The sequence below is a fragment of the Macaca fascicularis genome, chromosome 11, assembly GCF_037993035.2.
Source record: "Macaca fascicularis isolate 582-1 chromosome 11, T2T-MFA8v1.1".
Taxonomy (NCBI): Eukaryota; Metazoa; Chordata; class Mammalia; order Primates; family Cercopithecidae; genus Macaca; species Macaca fascicularis.
The window spans coordinates 132,268,600-132,292,643 of NC_088385.1; the positions used below are offsets into that span (position 1 = coordinate 132,268,600).

General features: G+C 51.4%; 1 protein-coding gene across 6 annotated transcripts in view; it reads left to right on the forward strand.

The window, feature by feature from the left end:
* AACS (acetoacetyl-CoA synthetase) overlaps nt 1-24,044 on the forward strand; it is an 82,016-nt gene that overhangs the window by 39,755 nt on the left and 18,217 nt on the right. For 3 of the 6 annotated variants that reach the window (XR_012420828.1, XM_045366345.2, XM_015430724.3), the window contains exons 6-12: nt 467-581; nt 1,089-1,170; nt 5,194-5,341; nt 12,451-12,531; nt 16,566-16,690; nt 22,905-22,969; nt 23,102-23,224. Coding sequence is in view for 5 of the 6 variants with exons in the window: in XM_045366345.2 (XP_045222280.2) it covers nt 467-581; nt 1,089-1,170; nt 5,194-5,341; nt 12,451-12,531; nt 16,566-16,690; nt 22,905-22,969; nt 23,102-23,224 (739 nt within the window). In the remaining variant the exon portion in view is untranslated. The remainder of the gene's footprint in view (nt 1-466; nt 582-1,088; nt 1,171-5,193; nt 5,342-12,450; nt 12,532-16,565; nt 16,691-22,904; nt 22,970-23,101; nt 23,225-24,044) is intronic. The other 3 variants (XM_065525022.1, XM_074008387.1, XM_074008386.1) reach the window with 2 other exon arrangements.

The following is a 24,044-nucleotide window of genomic DNA, read 5'->3' on the forward strand; positions in this document are numbered from 1 at the left end:
GTTTTGTATTTTTAGTAGAGATGGGGTTTCACCACAGTGGCCAGGCTGGTCTTGAACTCCTGACCTCAAGTGATTCACCTGCCTCGGCCTCTCAAAGTGCTTGGATTACAGGTGTGAGCCAGTGCGCCCGGCCTCATCTACTTTCTTTATTGGCTGCGGGTGCTGCGGACACAGGGGCCTGGCCATGCAACCTGATGATGTTGCCCTTTCTCGCCTGTGAAATGCAGCGGTCCTATTGGCTACCGAAGGTTTTTGCCATTTTGTTGTTTTAGAGACAGGATCTCACTCTGTGCCCAGGCTGGAATGCAGTGGTGCAAGCATAGCTCACTCCAACCTTGAACTCCTGGGCTCAAGCAATCCTCCCACCTCAGCCTCCAGAGTAGCTGGGACTACAGGCACCCACCACCACACTTGCTGGGTTTTGCCTTTTGGATGATCAATGATGACTTTCTCCTCCTGCTTTCAGGGTGTGCTGGACCGGTTTTCTCAAATTCAGCCGAAGCTCATCTTCTCTGTGGAGGCCGTTGTCTATAACGGCAAAGAGCACAGCCACATGGAAAAGCTGCAGCAGGTGGTTAAAGGTGTGTGGCCCTTCCAGCTCCCAGCCGGCACGGCCGGGTGTGTGTGCCGGCACATCAGAGTCTGCCAGGAGTCAGCCTGGGTAGTCTCTGCCCCAGATGGTGTTATATATATATATATATTTTTTTTTTTTTTTGAGACGGAGTCTTGCTCTGTAGCCCGGGCTGGAGTGCCGTGGCCGGATCTCGGCTCACTGCAAGCTCCGCCTCCCGGGTTTACGCATTCTCCTGCCCCAGCCTCCCGAGTAGCTGGGACTACAGGCGCCCGCCACCTCGCCCCGCTAGTTTTTTGTATTTTTTAGTAGAGATGGGGTTTCACCGTGTTAGCCAGGATGGTCTCGATCTCCTGACCTCGTGATCCACCCGTCTCGGCCTCCCAAAGTGCTGGGATTACAGGCTTGAGCCACCGCGCCCGGCCGATGGTGTTATATTTTGTGGGGGGGAGAAAAAAAGCAGCAGCCAAGCATCTTTGTCCTGTAACCTTGTGTTTTCTCCTCCCGCTCCTTCCAGGCCTACCAGACTTGAAGAAAGTGGTGGTGATTCCTTACGTGTCCTCCAGAGAGAAGATAGACCTTTCAAAGATTCCCAACAGGTAATGTACCGCATTCTGACCCACAGGTCCGTGTGGAACCCACTGGAGCCCCCGCGGGGAAGTAGGCCCCTGGATCTCCCACTGGGGGTCACTCAGGATTTTAGAAGTGGAGGAAGTTTTAGTTAAAAGCGTCATTTTGTAGATGAGGCACCTGAGGCCGGCCCCAGAGGAAATCCCCCAAGGCCACACAGTGAATGAGTGGCGGAAGAGAGAGGTCCCAGGGACCCTCACTCTTCCGATCTGGTGTCCCTCGTGTAGGGGGCTCTGATGGGGCCAAGCCCACCTTCCCAGATTGGCCACAGAAATTCTGCACTGGAAATCATGTGTACATGTGTGTGCACATGTGGGTGCATGCAATGCACATGACACGGACACATGCATATCTACATGTGTACACATGTCTATGCATTTACACATGCACATATGCGTACAGGTGCACAGGCATGTGTACATGTGTATGTATGGCTATGCATACATGAACACTGATATAGGTATTTTTCACCCTTTAGGACACGCATGTGTTCCCCATTGCTGATAACATCTTTCTTCCTTGGCTTTTCTGACATTTAGAAAAGATAAACCACATGTTTTGTGTACCAAATAGAATTGTAAGAATCTTAATTTTGAATAGAGATTAAGGAAATGGATTATGGTTTAGTCAAAGTTGAATTTGTCCCAAAGTTCTTTTTTTTTTTTTTTTTTTTTTTGTTTTGAGACGGAGTCTGACTCTGTCGCCCGGGCTGGAGTGCAGTGGCCGGATCTCGGCTCACTGCAAGCTCCGCCTCCCGGGTTTACGTCATTCTCCTGCCTCAGCCTCCCGAGTAGCTGGGACTACAGGCGCCCGCCACCTCGCCCGGCTAGTTTTTCGTATTTTTAGTAGAGACGGGGTTTCACCGTGTTAGCCAGGATGGTCTCGATCTCCTGGCCTCGTGATCCGCCCGTCTCGGCCTCCCAAAGTGCTGGGATTACAGGCTTGAGCCACCGCGCCCGGCCTGTCCCAAAGTTCTTAGAGTTATCTTCCTTTATTTTTTCTTGAAACAGTTGAGGGGAGAGGGTTCTGAGCTCAGGCATTTGCCCCCACGGGGTAAGCTTTCCCTTGAACCTTGGGTCTGGGCCACTGGAGGGCACCTCGTACGTGGCTCCTCGAGGCCTGGTGAGGAGGGGCTGCGTAGACATGGCAGGGTGGCTTCATGCCCGCCACGGGGACCAGAGGTGGAAGAGAGGAGGAGATGGCGGAGGCCTTTTTGTTCCAGCAAGTGGTAGTTGGTGCGTGGCCTATTACCATCTGTCAGGGTGTTCCCAGGGGCACCAGGAGGTACAAAGCATGTGTCCTGTCCTCCAGGAGTTGCAGTCTAGGTGGAGAGGTGAGACCCACCTGCAGGAAGGATGAGCTGTGACCACTGGGAGTGGGAGGGACAAGATGTGCCCAGGAGTTGACAGCAGGGCCTGGTTGTTTTCTCTGTAGGATCTGGGGAGGTGGCATCTGGGGGTGGCTTTGAGGTATGAGCAGGGTCTAGGGACAGCTGTGTGTGCAGGGCACATTCCGGAGCCTGAAGGGTGCTGCAGGCGAAGTGGTGGTTGGTGAGGGCCATGGTCTTCAGATCCGACTTGTCAGGCTCAGCTCTCAGCTGTGTGACCCTGTGCAAGAAATCTCTCTGAGCCTTGTGTCTCCATCTGTAAAATGGATATGAGATGGTTCTTGCCTTGCTATAAAGAAATACCTGAGACTGGGTAATTTGTAAAAAAAAGAGGTTTAATTGGCTCACGGTTCTACAGGCTGTGCGAGAGGCATCGTGCCGGCATCTGCTTCTAGGGAGGCCATATGGAGCTTGTGATCATGGCGGAAGGGAAGTGGAGCGGGCACTTTACATGGGAAAGCAGGAGTGGAGGGGGGCGGGGGGCGGGGTGCCACACACTTTTCAATGACCAGATCTCCTGTGAACTCACAGTGAGAACCCACTCATCACCAAGGAGATAGTTCGTGCCATTCACGAGGAATCCACCCTCATGATGCAGACGCCTCCCACCAGGCCTCACCTGCAGATTGGGGATTACATTTCAGCATGAGATGAGGGTGGGGACAAACATCCACACTCTGTCAGCACCATCCTCTCAGGCTGGCTGGGAGGATTAAATAAGCCGCTGCTCTGCAAAGCGTGCACAGTCAGCTCCGAGTGATCCCGCCTGTCATTGTGCGGCTGCGGTGGGCTCTGTCCCCTGAAGCACCTGAGTCAGGATGGGCGGATCCTTCACAGGCAGGCCCAGGTGTCCGTCCCTGTGGACTGTGGGACCCTGCCGACCTTAATAAATTACAGTCAGGTACCAGAGCCCGGCTTTATTTCATGCAACCTCGGATTTAGCGCCCCAGCTGTATGGATGGAGGCCATGACGCACGGAGGGTAGGAGGAAAACCAGACAGGGTTTACCAGCCCCCTGGTTGGCCCGGCTTTTATTTTTTTCTGAATAATATTCATCAGCAGTTGATATAAAATGAGGGCATCCGGCAGAATCGTGTTAGCCACTTCATTTAGTCCGATACAATGCAGAAGCCCCCTATTGACACCCCAGGGGCTGGACTCCCACTGCAGTCCGTCCTTTGATTGTGGATGCCACAGATAAAGCAGAATAGGGTACGTGTCCGTCTGTGGAGAACTGACGGGGGTCGGGGGAACCACCCTGTGGGCTTTTCATTCTTAGAAGAGCTTTAACAAAGGTAATCGTTGTGTGCTGTGATTTATGGGCCATTTGAAAGAAAAGGCTTTTCTCCATGGGAAGTGTCTGATTAGTTTGGGCACTTTATAATGGGATTCTTACAGGAGGTAGAGGTGGGATGGAGTTTTCATTGGCCGTAAAGTTCCTCAGTGAATAGTTTTCCTGACACGCTGGAGCAGACGGCTTTGTTTGTTTCTTGCTTAGAGCTGAATTACTTTGGATGCCCTTTTTAAACCACCATGTCTTCCCCAGGAGAAACCTTTATCTTTTAAGGATGCACAGCAAAATTCTTCATTTTAGGATGTATGGCATTTGTATTTCAGAGTAACTATCCCTAGCAAATGGTTGCAGGCTGCGTTTAACTGATTCCCACCTCCTTCCCTGAAAGACAGTTCCATTTGTCATTTGAGTATAGGGCCAGTGTGTTCAGATGGGTGGTGCTGCTCATCTCAAAACAGAAAACCACCTTTTCCCAAGATGGCTTGTGGCTTCTGCAGCTGTTTCTAGTGCAGAAAACAAATCTCCTGTTTGTGTTGCCCCTTTGATGGTTCTTGGCCACCTACAGCAATGCTGCATGTCAGCTTTGGGGGTAAGCCCAGGCACACTTCCTGGGTGACAGTCAATAGCTGGGATGAATTTTATTTGCTCTTGGACAGATATTTGTATCTTGCTATTGTAAACCTCAGGATCTAGTAAGTTAGTGATAACACATGGTATTTGCTGAGCGGTTCTCTGTCATGGAGCTGTGGTTTAGGAAATTGGTGCCACATCTGTAGGAAGGGCTCATTAATCTAGCATCTCCTCCTCTCCCTTCTCCCCACGGGGGAAGCATCTTAATTCAGACCCACTTGGTAAGTGCTTCCTTTTGGTCGATCGTTGGAAACAAAGCATTTGCCAATCAGGTGATGAACAGCAAACAAGGGACATGAGCTCAGAAGACTTCAAGGCCATTTCCAAAGCCTCCTTCAGCAGTGTTGGTACACACATGGCTTGTTCATTGTAAGTGATCCTTCTCCATGGTGGTTATGAAAACAAAAGATTCTCTAAAAGACAGCCCTTGGCCCTGTCAGCAGTGCTGATTAAGCAACTTGAAACCTTTACTCGATCAATGAGTTTTCCTTCAATTAGCTTGAATCTCTGAGATCTCACTTCCTCTGCTGGTCCCAGAAAGTTTCCAAATCAGGCCACCATCCCCCTGGAATCCTGGCTTTTCTGGGGTAGAAACAGAGGGCAGTGCATGGGTGGAATCAGCGGGTCCGGTCCAGCATTCTGGGACGTTCATGGTGTGTTTCCCTGCTTTTCGGCCCACAGTGTGTTTCTGGACGACTTTCTTGCCACCGGCACCAGCGAGCAGGTCCCGCAGCTGGAGTTTGAGCAGCTGCCCTTCAGCCACCCACTGTTCATCATGTTTTCATCGGGCACCACGGGCGCACCCAAATGCATGGTGCATTCCGCTGGGGTAGGTCTCTGGGGAAAGCTCTGCAGGGGCCTCCTGTTGTCTGTTTGCTCCAACAGGGCCTCCCAGCTGATGATGGCAGCGTTGGGGTTGTCAGACTGCACCCCATCCCCAGAGAGTCCAACGTGCAGCTTCTCTCCAAGTGGGGTGCTGTGCGGAGATCCGGCACTGGGCCCAGGGCAGTGGAGAGCTGCTACTTCAGGGACTGGGATGGCACCTACCACCATGGTGACAGGCTTGGAGGTCACTGTACAGTGCAGTGTGCCTTGGGGGCAGGGGGTGCGCTGGCTGAACCAGCTACATTCACCCTGCAGGTCCAGACCAGCTGGAGGATTGTGAACTCAGTAGGTGGGCCCTGCCACCTATTTTAAAAAGAACGAATCAGAATAGACAAGAATAGATAATATTTGCACAGTGCCAGGTGCAGTGGCCCATGCCCATAACCCCAGCACTTTGAGAACCTGAGGCGGGCATATTGCTTTGAGCCCAGGAGTTTGAGACCATCCTGGCCAATATGGCAAAACCCCATTTCTACTAAAAAATGCAAAAATTGGCTGGACATGGTGGCACATGCCTGTAGTCTGAGCTACTCGAGAGGCCGAAGTGGGACAATTGCCTGAACCCAGGAGGCAGAGGTTGCAATGAGCTGAGATCGTGCCACTGCACTCCAGCTGGCAACAGAGCCAGACCCTGTCTCAAAAAATAAAAGTAAAATAAAATGTTAGCACAGAATAGGCTCATAAGAGGTATGGGTGTTGTTTTGTGAAGCTGTCATTATGTGGAGTGGATGTGTGCACGTGCCGGGGGCCTTGTAAAACTTACATCTGACCGTGGGTTGTGGTAAAATATTTGAAAGCCACTGGTTAGGTTATTAGAAGGCTAGGTTACTAGGTTATCAGGTTATTATTAGAGTCTAATTAACTGAGAAAGAGCCTACCTGTGCTGTGAGTCTGTTAGAGCTGCCATGACAAAGTACCACAGGCCGTGTGGCTTCAACACCAAGGTGCAACACAGGTGTTCTTGTCTGAGGCCTCGCTCCTTGGCTTGTGTCCTCATGTGGTGTTTCACGTGACACCCCTGGTATCTCCCTGTATGTGTCCAAGCTGCTTCTCCTGAGGACCCCAGTCAGATCGGATCTGGGCCTGCTCTGACAGCCTCATTTAAATTCCGTCACCTTTTAAAGGCCCATTTAGTCACATTCTGAGATACTGGGGATTAGAGCTTCAATATATGAATTTTGGGGGTACATAGTTCAGCCCATGACACATGCTTTTAATATTTCTTATTTCGCCAAAAGTCTAACTTTTATAAAGCACCTGAAATAATATGTTAATACTATGCAATAGAATTTATACGTATAGGTTAGTGACTTTTAACCTTTTATTTATTTGTTTATTTACTTTTTTGAGATGGAGTCTTGATCTGTCACCCAGCTGGAGTGCAGTGGTGCGACCTTGGCTCACTGCAACCTTCGCCTCCTGGGCTTAAGCAATCCTCCCCACCCAGCCTCCCACGCAGCTGGGACCATAGGCATGTACCACTATGCCCTACTTTTTTTTTTTTTTTTTTTGTAGAGATCGGGTTTTGCCATGTTACCCAGGCTGGTCTCAAACCTCTGGGCTCATGTAATCCACTTGCTTTGGCCTCCGAAAGTGCTGGGATTACAGATGTGAGCCACCAGGCTCAAACAAACCTTTTATTTTTGAAAAAAATAAAATACCTAGAGAACCTATAGAAAAGTTGCAAGAATAGTAAGCTCCATGGCACCCTTCAGCTGGATTATTCCATTGTTAACATTCTGTTTTTAACATTTTCAATGTCATTTTTTTTTTTTTGAGACAGTTTCTCACTTTGTTGCCCAGACTGTAGTGCAGTGGTGTGATCATGGCTCACTGCAACCTCTACCTCCTGGGCCCAAGCAATCTCCCACCTCAGTCTTCCAAGTACGTAGAACTACAGGCACATGCTACTTTTTCATTTTTGTGGAGATGGGGTCTTGCTATGTTCTCCAGGCTGGTCATGAACTCTTGGGCTCAAGTGATCCTCTCGCCTTGGCCTCTTGAGTGCTGGAATTATAGGCATGAGCCACTGTGCCTGATGTCAACATCAATTTTTAACATGTCCTAACAGCTTCTTTTGCCTTCTTTCTCTCTCTCAGCATATATACACATGTTGTTAGTTTGCTTTTTGCTGAACTAGTTGGAGTACGTCAGAGCCGTAATGATCTTTCACTCTTTAATATTTCAGCACGTATCTCCCAAGAACAAAAACGTTCTCTTACAGAAGTGTAACATGCTCATCAAATTCAGGAAGGTTGACGTTGGTGCAGTGCCGTCCTCTAATCTACGGTCCACACTCAGGTCGCCAGTTTCCCAGTAGTGTGCTAGCAGCTCAGGTGGTGGCACGTCAGTCGTCAGGTCTCCTGCACGTCCTTGGGTCTGGAACAGTTCCTCGGGCTTCTTCGTCTTTCGTGACACTGACATTTTCGAAGAGCCCAGGCTCCTGGTTTGGCAGAATGGCTCTCTTTGGGTCTGACTGGTGTCTCCTCGTGGTTAGGTCCAGGTTATGCAGCTTTGGTGGGAATACCCTGGAAATGGGTATTGTTTTCTTCTCCGTGCATCTATCGGGGGGTGGGGGGACACAACGTCAGTGTATTTCATTTTTGTGATTTCATTAGGCCAGTCTTCAGAAATGAAATGCCTGGGTCAATGTGGTGCTTTGCTTTTTTTTTTTTTTTTTTGAGATGGAGTCCCAGCATTGTCACCTGGGCTGGAGTGAAGTGGCACAATCTTGGCTCACTGCAACCTCTGCCCCCGGGTTCAAGTGATTCTCCTACCTCAGTGTCCTGAGTAGCTAGGATTACAGGTGCCCACCACCATGGCTGGCTAAGTTTTTTTTTTTTTGTATTTTTAGTAGAGAGAGGGTTTCACTATGTTGGCCAGGCTGGTCTCCAACTCCTGACCTTGTGATCCGCCCTCCTCGGCCTCCCAAAGTGCTGGGTTTACAGGTGTGGGCCACCGTGCCCAGTTGAATGTAGTTCTTTTCTAGTAACTGCTATCACATCTTACTTTCTCTGATCCTCCTCTGCCCCTGGGCTTGATAAGAGAGCTTCTTGTTGAATCCTTACCTTGCACTCAGACTTCTCCTGGGGCAGTCTGTGAGAGTCAGGATGCTCGCTCCATGCTGTGGCTCTCACCTTCACACTGCTCTAGCTCTCCTCTGGGCCAGCTCTTCAGCTCTCCCCGTAGCTCATTTCCCCGTTTCCCTTTCAGTTGGCTCAGCCCACAGGGAGGAGAAAAATCCACCATATCTTGGTCAAACCTTCTGATCACCACTTTTTCCCCCAAACTCAGAAGAAGAGAATTCTCCAAGTGGAGAAACCTTTGCTTGATAAGACAGTGGCATTTGAAAAGGAGATATACAAGTTCCTTTATTCTAGCTCATTTAGCTTTTACAGATGTTCCCTCTACCTAGAAGCAGTTCGAATCCCTTCTGTAAAAAGGAAACATTTACACTGGAATCATTTGAAAGCCCTATTAGGCTTTTTACAGAGTCTTTTCATCAGAATGTGGAAAGGAGTCAATGTGGCTTCATCATCACCTAGATCTGGATTCACTGAGGGTCTTGTTGCAGGCTGTGAAATAGATCTGAAGGTCCAAGAGCCTGTCCACACAGGTTAATTCTCAAGAAACCCGGGAGTGGGAGCAAGGGGCTGATGTTAGTGGTGGGGGGCAAAGGCCTTATTTCTGGCAGTTACACTGGCTCAACTGAGTTGCCTCTGTAGGCCGAGAGCTGTCCTGTCACTCAAATAATCTGATTTTATGAAAGCCAGCTGGGGTGTGTTCACAGTATGAGGTGTAGTTGGAATCGCATTTTCCCTGTGAAAGGGCAGCCCTCGTGCACCTGGGCGCAGGTCTGTTAATAAGCCACCGAGATGAGCATTTTTAGAAATCTTGCAGACAAGGGCGGGGGCAGGTATATGTGGCCAAACAAGACATTTTAGGATAAATGGAAATGTATAACTGTACTTTTCTTTTTAGTGCTCTTTGCATAGTGCATGTCATTTTTTTAAAGAGGGGCATAAAATGTATTAGATATAATATAGCTTGCTCATAAAATGATCATGCCTGATATATTTAGAGTGTGGAAAAATCAGGAACAACTATATGTACCCCATCTTCACTGGGCTCTTGCATCTCTGGAGAAGTGACTAAGCGTCTTGCTCGTTTTCTAGAGTTATCTTGACCACAAACTTGAAAACAGTGAGGCAACACAGGCCAGAGTCCCAGGGGCTGATAATCTTCCCGATTTAGTGGGGTGGGGGTTATTTTACTGGTTTGTTGGTTTGTGTTTCCTAAGTCCATGAAGGGTGTCAGAAAGTGGTTCCCGGTTCTCTTCCTTTACATGAAATTACTCTCTGGCGCTGAGACCCAGGAAACCATGCCGTTTATGCTGCCTTACCCTCAGGGAAAGCATTCAGACTTGACCATAAATATTTAAGAATTAAGGGAAAAACAATGGATGTAACTTGTTAAGATTCACACAGAGAAATTATTGGGAGAGGAGGAGGGCCCATTGTTCGTTTTGTGCCGTCTGAGAGAATGAGGCTAATGAACCACTGAACGAACGCGGGCTTGTAGCTCCGCTGTGCTCTCAGCAGACCACGTGGGTGAAGCTGCAGAGTTAAATGCTAATTTCAAGTGAAAAAGAAAATGGGAGAGGGATTTGCCACAGGCTCGTAGAATCAGAGTTCCCTGTCCTTTAAGTGGATTCGTGGAAAGATTTAGTTCGTGGAGACAGTTCCTGAAAAGTTTGTCACCCCCAAATTATTGCCTACCCACTGCCCATGAGAACAGAGTGTCATGGAACTTTCTAAGAAGCTTTTGAGTGCCTGGGGAAGGGAAGGGGAGGCTGTCTCTTGACCCTCACTGGGGATTCTTGTTAAACTCCACCCTGCAGCTCAGCTTCCAGAGCCTGGAGGTGGTCTCGGGGGACTGCAGAAAAGGGCAGTGCATTAGTCTGTTTTCATGCTGCTGATGAAGACATACTGAGGGCCGGGCGCGGTGGCTCACGCTTGTAATCCCAGCACTTTGGGAGGCCAAGGTGGGCAGATCACGAGGTCAAGAGATCAAGACCAGCCTGGCCAACATGGTGAAACCCCGTCTCTACTGGAAATGAAAAATTAGCTGGGTGTGGTGGTGTGCGCCTGTAGTCCCAGCTACTCGGGAGGCTGAGGCTGGAGAATCGCTTGAACCTGGGAGTTTGCAGTGAGCCGAGATTGCACTGCCACACTCCAGCGTGGTGATAGAGCAAAACTCTCTAAAAAAAAAAAGACATACTGAGACTGGGCAATTTACAAAAGAAAGGTTTAATGGACTTAACAGTTCCACGTGGCTGGGGAGCCCTCACAATCATGGCAGAAGGCGGGGAGGAGCAAGTCACGTTTTACATGGATGGCAGCAGGCAAAGAGAGAGAATGAGAACCAAATGAAATGGGTTTCCCCTTATGAGACCATCAGCTCTCATGAGACTGATTCACTACTGTGAGAATAGTATGGGAGAAACTGCCCCCATGATTCAATTATCTCCCACTTTGTCCCTCCCACAACATGTGGGAATTATGGAAATACAATTCAAGATGAGATTTGGATGGGGATGTGGAGCCAAACCGTATCAGGCAGCATCTACTCATCTGCCTGGCAGTCTCTGGAGGCTTCAGTTGTAGCTGTTTGTGGGCCAGGTGGCGGTTGCCTGTTTGGGATGGACTCTGGAATAAGAATTTTGGCTCCTGAATGGGAGCCTGTGTTGGATAGGATTGTTCCTGTTGAGCTCTTAAAGGGATCGTCTCCTGCAACTGGCTTTTGGAAGCTTTTTCCTTGGGTATGATGAGGGCCTTCATGACTGGGTTTTAATATACAAGTCCTTGCTTCAACCCTCTAGCCCCTCCACGACCAGAAGCACCTTGGTCATGAGCCAGAGGCTCACATCTGTGGACCAGACTGAAGGGCAGTGGTCACTGAAGGGGCAGCATGCCGTCTGTCCTCAGGATCTTGTACAAGATCTGTTGGAAAGACAGGAAAACCGAGGCTGGGAGTGTGGAGTGACGGGTGCAGGGGCTGCTGGCTCTGCTGTCTTTGTTGTGCCTGGCGATGGGAAGCTTCCTCTCCTCCCTGCCCCTGCCGGACACACAGAGTTGCTTGGAACAAGTGTGTTCTGGGCAGTGGAAGATTATATAGTTGTAAACAGACATGAGGGAGCTCCTGGCATGCCAAGGAAGATGTCCCAGGTATGCTGTTGGGTGGAAAAGGCAAAGTGTGGGACACTGGGTCACAATGAACAAAATGGCCTTAATAAATATGTGCTAGCATCAGCAAGAAAGACATTCACAGGAAACTGCTAGGACTGGCTGCCTCTGGGGAGAGCTGGGTATAGGACAGGGAGAGAGGACGGCTTTTCATAGTATCTGCTTCAGAGTTCTGGACCGTGCAAATGTAGTGCCGATTAAGCACCAAAACTGAAGGTAATAGTGTATAGTGGGTGGGAGGGAGCGGGTCTGCTTGGGTGTTTTAGCCAGAAGCAGGGTCTTGTGCTGTCCGCTCAGCTGAGGCATTCCTGAACTCCGATCTTGAACGTGAGTCCCAGCTACAGTCTTGCTCTGTTGCCGGCGCCCCACCCCCACCACATCCCCCTCACCCCCGTGTTCCCTGTTCCCCATGAGGCTGGGCTAGCACCTGTCCTGCAAGGGTTAGGCCCTGGTCTTTTGCTCGTTGACTGTCTTCTCAGTAAGGGTCACTTCTGTTCTGCCTGAAACTGGTGGGCCTCCGTGGTACCCTTGATGTCCTGGGCACTGAGAGCTTGAGGGCAGACAGGATTGTCAGGGTTTTCCCCTCCAGACTGCAAGCCACGCTCAGCTCTCGGGGCAGAGGGATATGGGGGCATGGCTCATCACAGGGGAGAGCGGGGAGCCTCCCAAGTCTGCTTCTCCCAGGAAGGAAAATGGGAATCTGCTGGGGCTTCTTCCTGGCAGCGTCTGAGCGGCGCGTGGGCCAGGTACCGGGTTCCTGGTACTGTACGCCTAACAGAGAGCACCCACTCCTCGTGTCTCCCTGCAGGGCACCCTCATCCAGCATCTGAAGGAGCATCTGCTGCACGGCAACATGACCAGCAGTGACATCCTCCTGTGCTACACCACGGTAAGGGCTTCCCCAAGGTGCTGGCCTATACCACAGCGGGGACTTCGCCGGACACCAGCCCATGACACATGGTAAAGGCTTCCCTGGGCGCTGGCCTGTGCTGAACTGTGGTGAGAGCTCCCCCAGCGCACGGTGTCGAGTTGGCCTGCTCTTCCACAGCTTGCAATCAGCAGCTTGGAATCCACGTGGAGTCCACAGCTGGTCACAGAGAGCCGGGAGGGGCGTCTCAACAGTCACACATCAAAAACACACCCAAGGTCACCACTCCTGAGTCTGTGTGAGATCCCAGGGGTCCGTCCCCTGCACCGGTGTATGTGTGAGGTCCCGGGGGTCTGTCCCCACTCCTCCATCTATGTGAGGTCCCGGGGGTCTGTCCCCCCTCCTCCATCTATGTGAGGTCCCGGGGGTCTGTCCCCCCTCCTCCATCTGTGTGAGGTCCCGGGACCACTGGGACCTCACATGGCTGTGGAATCCAGGCCATGAAACCAGAACTCAACTCAAGGTGTTGGAGGACTTTCTGCCCTTGCTGAGCACTGAAAGACAGAAGGTTAGGACAAGTTAAAGCAAGTGTATTTTACCCCAGAGGAGAACTGAAAACATCAAGAGCTTCCAGAATGATCTAGCTACAGGTCCTGAGTGGTGCTTCTGTGCCGAGTTTGTTTGTTTGTTTTTGTTTGTTTTTGAGATGAAGTCTAGCTCTGTCGCCCAGGCTGGAGTGCAGTGGCTCGATCTCAGCTCACTGCAATCTCTGCCTCCTGGGTTCAAGGGATTCTTCTGCCTCAGCCTTGAGTATCTGGGACTATAGGCACGTGCCACCACGCCCAGCTAATTTTTTGTATTTTTAGTGGAGATGGGGTTTCACCATGTTGACCAGGCTGGTCTCGAACTCCTGAACTCATGATTCATCTGCCCCAGCCTCCCAAAGTGCTGGGATTACAGGCGTGAGCCACCGCCCCTGGCATGCTGAGTTTTTATGCCGAGTGGAATGCAGCAGGCACATGCCTGACCTGCGAGGTTGATGCCCAGGGCCCTTCTGTACCCCTTGTGAGAGACTCCCCGGGACTGCCCACAGATGCAGGAGCAGGGACGGACACCTGGGACCTCACACAGATGGAGGAGGGGGGACAGACCGGGACCTCACATAGATGGAGGAGGGGGGACAGACCCCCGGGACCTCACACAGATGGAGGAGTGGGGACAGACCCCCGGGACCTCACACAGATGGAGGAGGGGGGACAGACTCCTGGGACCTCACACATACACCGGTGCAGGGGATGGACCCCTGGGATCTCACACAGACTCAGGAGTGGTGACCTTGGATGTGTTTTTGATGTGTGACTATTGAGAGGCCCCTCCCGGCTCTCTGTGACCAGCTGTGGATTAATAAGGGGCTTGGGACAAAGATTCAGGTTTCTTTCAGCTGCAGGGATTTGCTCTACAACCCACCCCTGTTCCCAGTCCCTAAGGTAGAATACTGGTGCTAGCCCCACCCCCACCAATGGTCCCTTGTGTGCCGCATCCTTTCTCAAATATTTCTGAGCAGGAATCTCGGCCAGCAGCATCAGTGCGGTGTCCTTAAGGAGTTGCAGAAAGCTCCCAGCAGCTACGATGATGTAGGATTCAGCTGCTTCCCTGAGACACGGCAATTTAAAATGGGAGGGTCTTGTATTGAGAGTAAAGATACAATGGAAAGAACTCAAAAATTTGGAGCAGTTTTCTCAGAGGCATTTCATTTTTACTGGAAGGATCCTGCCCACTAAGAATCAGGCAGTTAGATTTTTCTTGGAGCAGCTTGACCCCACCTGTGTTCTTTTTTTTTTGGAGACGGAGTCTTGCTTTGTTGCCCAGGCTCAAGTACAGTGGTGCGTTCTTGGCTCACTGCAAGCTCCACCTCCCGGGTTCATGCCATTCTCCTGCCTCGGCCTCCTGAGTAGCTGGGACTACAGGCGCCCACCACCACGCCCAGCTAATTTTTTGTATTTTTAGTAGAGACAAGGTTTCACCATGTTAGCCAGGATGGTCTCGATCTCCTGACCTCGTGATCTGCCCGCCTCGGCCTCCCAAAGTGCTGGGTTTACAGGCGTGAGCCACCGTGCCTGGCCTCCCCACTGCACCTGGCCTCCCCACCTGGGTTCTAACAGCAGCCTCGGTGGCAGTTGTTTCATGTCCTGCAGCCCTGGGCCCAGCCTGTACTGTGACCCACTCTCCCTCCCTCCCTTCCTTCTCCTCCCTTCCTTACCCTTCCTTTCCTTTCTTTCCCCTCTCTTCCCCTCCCTACCCCTCCCTTCCTTTCCCATTTTCCCTTTGCCTTTTGTCACCCTTTTTCCCTTTGCCTTTCTTCTTTTCTTTTGACAGAGTCTCACTCTGTTGCTCAGCCTAGCGTGCAGTGGTGATCATGGCTCACTGCAGCCTCAAACTCCTGGGCTCAAGTAATCCTCCCACCTCAGCCTCCAAGTAGCTGAGACCACAGGTGTACTCCACCATGCCTGGCTAATTAAAAAAATTTTTTTTTTCTAGAGGCCAGGCATGGTGGCTCATGCCTGTAATCCCAACACTTTGGGAGGATGAGGTAGGTGGATCACTTGAGGTCAGAGTTCAGGACCAGCCTGGCCAACATGGTAAAACCCTGTCTCTACTAAAAATACAAAAAAGTTAGCCAGGTGTGGTGGTGGACACCTGTAATCCCAGCTACTTGGGAGGCTGGGGTGGGAGGATCGCTTGAACCCAGGAGGCAGAGATTGCAGTGAGCTGAGATTGTGCCACTGCACTCCAGCCTCGGTGACAGAGTGAGACTCCGTCTCAAAAAAAAAAAAAAAAAAAGTTGTTTTTCCATAGATACCAGGTCTCACTGAGCTACGCAGGCTGGTCTCAACCTCCTGAGCTCAAGTGATCTTCCCATCTTGCCCTGCAAAATGCTGGGATTACAGGTGTGAGCCAGCAGGCCTGGACTCAACTTTTAGCAGCTTTGTTGGACAATGAGGTGGCCGGGAATGCTATGCTGCTTGGGGCTTCCAGGCACTGCTTTCCTCTTTGGGGAACGCTTCCTCAATAAAAGAAACTGAACAAGTACATTAAGACCTGTTCAGAAGGCAGCTCAATGGCCAGGCGCAGTGGCTCATGCCTGTAATCCCAGCACTTTGTGAGGCTGAGGCAGGAGGATCCCTTGAGGCCAGGAGTTCAAGACTAGCCTGGACAACAAAGTGAGACCTCATCTACAAAAAATAAAAAAATTAGCTGGGCGTGGTGGCTCACATCTGTGGTCCCAGCTACATGGGAGGCTGAGGCAGGAGGATCACTTGAGTTTAGGAGGTCGAGGCTGCAGTGAGCTCTGATTGTGCCACTGCACTCCAGCCTAGGTGACAGAGTGAGACCTTGTCTTGGGGAAAAAAAAAAAAAGGAAGAAAGCAACTCAACTAAATGGAGACCTTTGGCTGTGTCCTCGTGCCCTCTGCCTTTGTGCATGGGAAGTAGGTGTAGGTGGGCCTTCCGGGGGACGTTGGTTTTGGGTCACTATAGCCCATGTGATTTGGGGACAGCCCTAGGCTGTGGCAGGCAGGAGGTAGGTTCCTGACACCATTAATCATGGATGAATAATGTCTTGGGGATGGTTCCGTGTCAGTCCGGACCTCATTCTGTTTCATGGCTGCACAATGGCTGCTGTCATACTGCTGGGGGCCAGGTGCTGTTCAGAACGCCTCATGTGGGTTCAGTGACTGTGTAGGAGTGTCAGTAGCAAGTGTGCACCTCCTGTGACCTTTCTTGTGTCGATAACACCTACATTGCTTTTCTGTCACCAGTAAGGCTGCAGCAGACATTCTGTGATGCGTCTTCATGCACATGTGTGACTATGTCTGTGCGGTCCATTGTTAGATGGGGAGTTGCTGGGCCAGAATGTCCTGCATTTGAAATGGGCAGTTAGTGCCAACCTGTGGCTCCATCTTAGGCGTTTTCCCAGGGACATGGGAAGCTGAGCGGGCAGCGCTTGGGGGAGCTGCCTAGCGCCCACTGAAGCCGCAGCTCTCCTGTCTTTGCAGGCCGGCTGGATGATGTGGAACTGGATGGTGTCCATTCTGGCCACAGGAGCGGCCATGGTCTTGTATGATGGCTCCCCGCTGGTGCCCACGCCCAACGTGCTCTGGGACCTGGTTGACAGGATAGGGTAGGTACCAAGATGCTGTGCTCAAAGCAAGGGACAGGCAGCACCGGGAAGGCTCCTTGGGATCAAATGCAGAGTCCTGCCTGCCTTCGGGGCAGTCTCCGGAATGCTCTGCCTTTGTGGACGCCCCCTCTCCAAGAGGAGGGTGTGGGAGGTGCCAGAAGCAGAAGGTGAAACTGTTAAGAAGGGAGGGACGCCAAGGGCCAGGGCTCTTCCCTTCAGAGTGAGGGCTGAGAAAAATCCTATGGGCAGCGTGCAATCTCATTTCTTTTAAGAATCTATTTCTATTTTTAGGATTACTTTTTAGTAGAAATTGTATGTATCGTAAGGCACGCAGGATGGTATTTTGCTGTGTATACACGTAGTGAAATGAGTACTGCAGTCAGGCAAATTCGCATTTGCATCTCCTCACACAGTTACCTTTTTGTTTTTAGCAAGGAGAGCACCTGAAATGGACTCTCTTATCAAAGTTCCAGCACTTACACAGTACGGTGTTGTCAGCTGCAGTCATTGGGCTGTGCATTGATCTTATTTCTCTAGTTGTGGCATTTCCCAGCAAAAGGAGGAAAACTGAGGGCCGCTTAGAGTCCTGTTTCACACAGGTTCTGCAGACTCAGGAGTGAGATTGTATTCATCCATTTTCATACTGCTATGAAGAAATACCCGACAGTGGGTAATTTATAAAGAAAAAGAGGTTGAATGGACTCAGAGTTTCACGTGGCTGGGGAGGCCTCACAATCATGATGGAAAGTGAATGAGGAGCAAAGGCATGTCTTACATGGCAACAGGCAAGAGAGCATGTGCAGGAGAACTGTCCTTTATAAAACCATCAGATCTCGTGAGACTTACTCACTATCGAGAGAGCAGCTCGGGAAAAACCTGCCACCATGATTCAATTACCTCCCACTAGGTCCCTCCTACGACACGCAGGGATTATAGGAGCTACAGTTCAAGATGAGATTTGGGTGGGGACAGCTAAAACGTATCAGAGATGAAGTGAGGTGAAGGCCGAATGCACAGGGGAGGTGTGTGGATAAGTTCGTGAGGGGTGGGTGCCGAACCTGTGACTGGGGGGGCTGCGTTTGGATTTCCTGCCACCTTTCTCCTGAGCCCATTGGCAGAAGGAGAGCTCTGTTTGTCCCTAGTCATCCCTGGGGGCTGGCAGCCACCTGTCTTCTAGGGTCGCCTCATCATAACTGCACTGAGTGCTTCCTGGGGCCCCTAGAGGTGGTCACTTCTTTCCTGTGGTCCTGGCTGGACAGTAGACAGGAATCCCATGAGCAGTGGCAGGAGCCAGTTAGGAGAGACACACTGGGTACCCTCCTGGTGCCTGAGAATTATGCAAATGGGGATAGGTGCAGGGGTCCCTGCTGCTGCCCCCCGCCCCCATCATCATCATCATTAGAAGGCATCAGGAGATCCAGTCTCTTCAGCACTTTGCTGATGAATTAATCACAACTGGCGAGTGTGTTCTGGCCACGGTGGTCTTGGTCACCCTTGGCCTAATGACAGTGTTTCTAGAGATAAGAATATAGAAGTCGCCAGAGCTCCAGGGGCCCAGAAACAACCATGCTCTGAAGTGTCCTAATTACTCCATGTCTGAATCTGTTCATGGGGCGAACAGGAGCCACTCATGTTTTTAAATCCTTGGCCATTAACATTTTAATTATAACTTGGCCTGGGTAATATTTAAATCCTGACATTTGGCTCACAATCTTAGTGAGGAAGGCTATTTCCTAATGAGATGGTTTCCAGCAAAAGGTTAATCAAATCCCTGGGAACTTCAGATGGCTTTAGAATCTTTACCCTTTTACCCTCAAGCCAGGCTCCAGGTGGAGGAACTTTTATTGGTGTGTTGGAGAGGCATGCACTGGGTCGGGGGTTACTGGAGGAGGGGTGGAGAGGGAAATGTACATCATTGGGGCCTGGTGCTAATGAGATCCAGGGATGAAGTGTCCCAGGGAGACTCTGCTCTGTGTATGCATGGGTGTGAGTCTGCATGTGTGCACAAGTGTATGTGAAAGTGTGTGTGCGTGTGCATGGAGTGTGATCATGTGGAAGGGAGTGTGGGAGTGCATATGTGCATGAGTGTGCACATACATGTGAGAGTGCAAGTGAGCGCATGGATGTGTGTGCATGTATAGGTGGGTGTGTGTGTGCATGCAGCTGTGAATGTTTGCTGTACGTGTGGATGCACGTGTGCCTTGTGTATGTGTGCATGTGCCTGTGTGCACGCGTACATGTGCGAGTGTTCACAGCATGGTGGCTGGTTCCGTGCCATAATCACAGGCCCTAGGTTGGCCAGAGCACTGAGGCTGACTGAGGTGTGGTCATGCTGTCACAGGGCTTCCTCTGGAAGTGGCCTTTGCCCTGCCTGGGAGAGCCTCCTGTGCAGTTTGGCGAGGCAGGTGTGACTCGGCACCTGGGCAGGGGCTGCCGGTGAGGGGCTCTTGGAAGGATGCGGGCCTTAAACCACTGCACTGGTCGCCACCAGCAGTGAGAGGGAGCAGTGCTGGGAGGGAAGGACACTTCAGCTCGGTTCTGTCCACCTCCTGGAAACTGAATGCTGTGCAGCAGTTGAAAGCAGTCACGGCAAACCCTGTTTTGTGGCAAGAGGTGCGCGGGGCAGGCACAGTCCTCGTGGTGCTGTCTCAGTGCCTCTGCTTAAAACCCACGTCTGTTAGTAAATGTGGGGTGAGATCTCTATTGATTACCGGCATGTCAGCTCCCAGCCTTATTGACACCTTTGATCAAAGAGCATTTATTTTGTAGCCACAGACAAGATAATTTTAAAAGGTGAATTTTCTTCTTCACAGGGGTGTGTTTCTGGGTTCTAGTGAGGGGACTATTCTGGATGGAATTAGGGCCAGAACCCTGGGGACTCTGTCCAGTTTGCTAGTAGCGGGGCAGGCGTGGACGTTGTCTGGGTTGCCCGGTTTTGCCTGTCTCTGAATGGGGCCATTGTCTAAGGTGGTTCTAGAGGGCAGGGGCCTTGCGGGTGAGCAGGCTTGTCCTTCTAAGGAAGTGCATGGGTTGGACGGCACTTTGCCAGGATCTACACCCAGTGTGTGCTGGACTGCGTGCTGTGAGCCAAGCTCCCTGCTGGGTCCTGGGAGCTACACAGCAGCGACCAGGGGCCAGCACGCTCTGTCCTCATGGGGCTGGTACTGGGAGGGGGAAGGTAAGGAAAAGAGAGGCCAACCTCGGGCTCTGAGGAGTGCCGTCAGTGACCTGGGGTCAGGGAGTCCTCAAGAGGTCTTGACATTTGGGCTGAGGCTGGAAGGTTCAGGAACTACTTTTGCACAAGTGGGGACGTGTGCTTCCGGCAGAGGGAACCACCAGGAGGTGGGCCTAAGATCCACGTGTTGTGGAAGCTGGAAGGGGCCTGCTGTGGCCCGAGTGTGAAGAGTTGATGCGGGGCGGGGGGCGGGGTAGAGTCGGAGGGGCAGGGACTTTTGGGGCTGCTTGAAGGGTGAGTTTTTCCCCGAGTGGAATGGAAGAGCAGTGGACACTGAATCATGAGAACACGGATCTGGTTCATGTTATTAAAAGGGCAGTGTAGGCCGGGCGCGGTGGCTCACGCCTGTAATCCCAGCACTTTGGAAGGCTGAGGTGGGCGGATCATGATGTCAGGAGTTCAAGACCAGCCTGGCCAACATGGTGAAACCCCATCTCTACTAAAAATACAAAAAATACAAAAATTAGCCAGGTGTGGTGGTGCAGGCCTGTAATCCCAGCTACTTGGGAGGCTGAGGCAGGAGGATCACTTGAACCCTGGAGGCAGATGTTGCAGTGAGCTGAGATCGCCCCGCTGTACTCCAGCCTGAGTGACACAGAGAGACTCCATCTCAGAAACAAAACAAACAAACCAACAGAAAAGGGCGGTGTAGCGCCTGAGCGAAGAGAGCATTGCCAGGGCAGGGGCAGGGGTAGAAGCTGAGAGACTGAGATTGCTGAGCCCACAGGCGCAGTGGCATCCCTGGAGGGGCTGCCTGTGGGCTGATCCACACTTGGCTCCGCACAGGGCTCCGGGCAGTCGTGGGCACTGGGTCCCAATGGTTTAGGGCCCTGACGGTGTCTCATGCTTTTGTGCAGCGACCCTTACAGTACTTGCTAGAAATAAGACGTGGCATGAGTGCCTGCAGGTGGGCTCCCGTGCTTCCAAGAGCTGAATGGTATTGAATTTCCTAACCCTCTTACGTGCACCCTGGAGATAGATGGAGGACTTTGCTGTTTCTTCAGACAAGCAGGGCTGTGACTCACAGGCCGGAGAGCACCACCTCCGAGTGCTGGCGGAGCCTCACCAAGATCAGGGTTTACAGAGTCTTGCCTGCACTTAGATGCACTTTAAAATCACAGAAAGCCTTCGAGTTTTCTGGGGGTGGGCAGTAGGGGGATTGCACAAAACCCCTGTGTTGTTTGGGCGTGCCTGTTGATTAGAGAGCTTTGTACCTGTAGCTGGAGGCGGTCACTGCTGCTCAGGGCCGGGTGATCACCATTAGAGTCATGAGGTCTCCATCCTCTGTTAGTGATACTTGCAAAGGGAGTGACACCTTAATCCTTGGCTATGATGTTGAAGTAGTTAATCAAACTCTGAGTTTATGAAAGAAGCATGGGGGACAGTGGGAGGAGCTAGTCTCCCTCCCCGAAAACTCCAGCCATCTCTAGGGTACAGTGCTGGCTTTGTTGGTGGCAGGGTGGGTCTGGGGAAGTAAGAGAATGAAGGTGTGGGAGGTGGAAGGACCATGGTAACCTGCCTCCTTGAGTGGAAGGAGACCCACCCTGCCATTGCCTTAGCCACACCCAGCCCAGCCAGCCCTGCATTCCGGGGTGTTCTGTGCCATGTTGCCTCGTGGCTTCAGACAGCAAGTGCCATGACAGTCTTCCTTGGGATGAGTCTCTCCACCGGATGTGCAGGAGTGAGGTTCTACTGCCCAGAGTGACCCAGGAGAGTCTGAATCTCACAGCCTCCTCTATTGTTCTTTAGTTGGGCCGACTGAGTTTACATGTGAAGGGCCACCTGGCTGGAAGAAAAGCTGAGGAAGGAAATAGCATGTTAGACAGGTCTGCCCTTGAAAACGCAGTGATGTATATTCAGCAGCGTGTGTCGTTCTGTGAGCACAAATGCATAGAACTGTGGATTCTGAACATTCAAGAAGAGCTGCACTTTTCTGAGTTTCATAAAAATGTGAACTTGTTTAAAAAAAGGGGATGGGGGCCGGGCGCGGTGGCTCAGGCCTGTAATCCCAGCACTTTGGGAGGCCGAGACGGGCGGATCACTAGGTCAGGAGATCGAGACCGTCCTGGCTAACACGGTGAAACCCCGTCTCTACTAAAAAATACAAAAAACTAGCCGGGCGAGGTGGCGGGCGCCTGTAGTCCCAGCTACTCAGGAGGCTGAGACAGGAGAATGGCCTGAACCCGGGAGGCGGAGCTTGCAGTGAGCTGAGATCCGGCCACTGCACTCCAGCCTGGGCGACAGAGCGAGACTCCGTCTCAAAAAAAAAAAAAAAAAAAGGGGATGGGTGGAGAGTTTCAAGTATGGCACATGTTTTAACAAATGAAAAATTGTCCCAGCACTTTGGGAGGCCAAAGCAGGAGGATCACTTGAGCCCAGGAGTTCAAGACCAGCCTGGCAACATAGCAAGACCCTGTCTCTTAGCTGGGCGTGGTGGCATACACTGGTAGCTCTAGCTACTTGGGAGGCTGAGGTGGGAGAATCACTTGAGCCCGGGAGTTGGACGCTGCAGTGAGCTGTGATTGCACCACTGCACTCCAGGCTGGGCAACAGAAGGAGGTTCTGTCTAAAAAAAATAATTATAATAATTCTGTAACCCTCTCTTCATTGGTGAATGAATGTGTGAGGATAGAATTTGAGGGGACTTGATTTTATGGCTTCCTTTGGTCCCCCCAAGATAAAATACTCTGCAGTTGGGAAGGTAATGGGTTCAGGTGAGCTGCTGTTGTATGTGAAGCCTCGTGGTAAAGGGAACCGGCCCTGCGTGCTGGAATCAGCATAAAGAGCGGTCAGGTGCGCTTGTGAGCAAGGCAGGTGCCGTGACTCAGACTTGAGTAAACACGAAGTATGAGTTCAACCCAGAAAACTGCTCTCTCTTGGGTTTTGCAAACTTTTCAGAAATAAATCCCTAACTTTAGAAAGCTTTGGTACAAGAGCCTTGAAGGGTTTCTGGTGTTTTCTTTCCCGCCTGCACCCTAGTATCACTGTCCTGGTAACTGGGGCCAAGTGGCTGTCGGTGCTGGAAGAGAAGGCCATGAAGCCGGGTGAGTGTGCCTCTTTAATATTCATTCCCCATACTGCCAATCAAGGAAATTAAATCCATCCTATTTTCTGCTTGCGCGTGAGGCTTCAGGCACTGGGTTTAGTTTTAATCTTTTGGTGATTGTTCGCCCCAGTGGAAACCCACGGTCTTCAGATGCTCCACACGATCCTGTCCACTGGCTCCCCACTGAAAGCCCAGAGCTACGAGTATGTCTACAGGTGCATCAAGAGCAGCATCCTCCTGGGCTCCATCTCAGGTACGGCCCCAGGGGGCACGGTTCTTCCAGCCATCCCCGCCGGCCCCATAAGTATGCACACCTCTGCCCAGTGCTTGGATTCATCCCAAGGACACAGTCCGCTGGGCAGCCAATACACACAATGCCTTCTCATTATCTGAGGCAGTGATGCTTCACAAAGTCACTGTGAACTCTGAGTCAGCCCATACAGAACCCTCGCTCCTGGGGGAAATACATGTATATACACACACCTCTCACATCGATTATAGTCTTAAAATCCAAAACAATACATCTTGGTAGGTTCTATATATATATATATATTTTTTTTTTGAGACGGAGTCTCGCTCTGTCGCCCAGGCTGGAGTGCAGTGGCCGGATCTCAGCTCACTGCAAGCTCTGCCTCCCGGGTTCACGCCATTCTCCTGCCTCAGCCTCCCGAGTAGCTGGGATTATAGGCGCCCGCCACCTCGCCCGGCTAGTTTTTTTTTTTTTGTATTTTTAGTAGAGACGGGATTTCACTGTGTTAGCCAGGGTGGTCTCGATCTCCTGACCTCGTGATCTGCCCGTCTCGGCCTCCCAAAGTGCTGGGATTACAGGCTTGAGCTACCGCGCCCGGCCAGGTTCTGTATTTTTTATCTTGCGAAAGGGAAAATGCAGTTCAGAAGCATTCAGTGACTTGCCCAAGGCCACCCCACTGTCAGATGCCAGAGCTGCGATGCCAAGCCCAGGAACAGAGCACCCTAACCCACCCTGCCCCAGTCTCCTGCGTGTGAGAGCGAGGCAGGGAGGCCGTGTCGCCTCGTGTGACCTCGGTGGGAATGTGCCTGGGTGACTTCGGGTT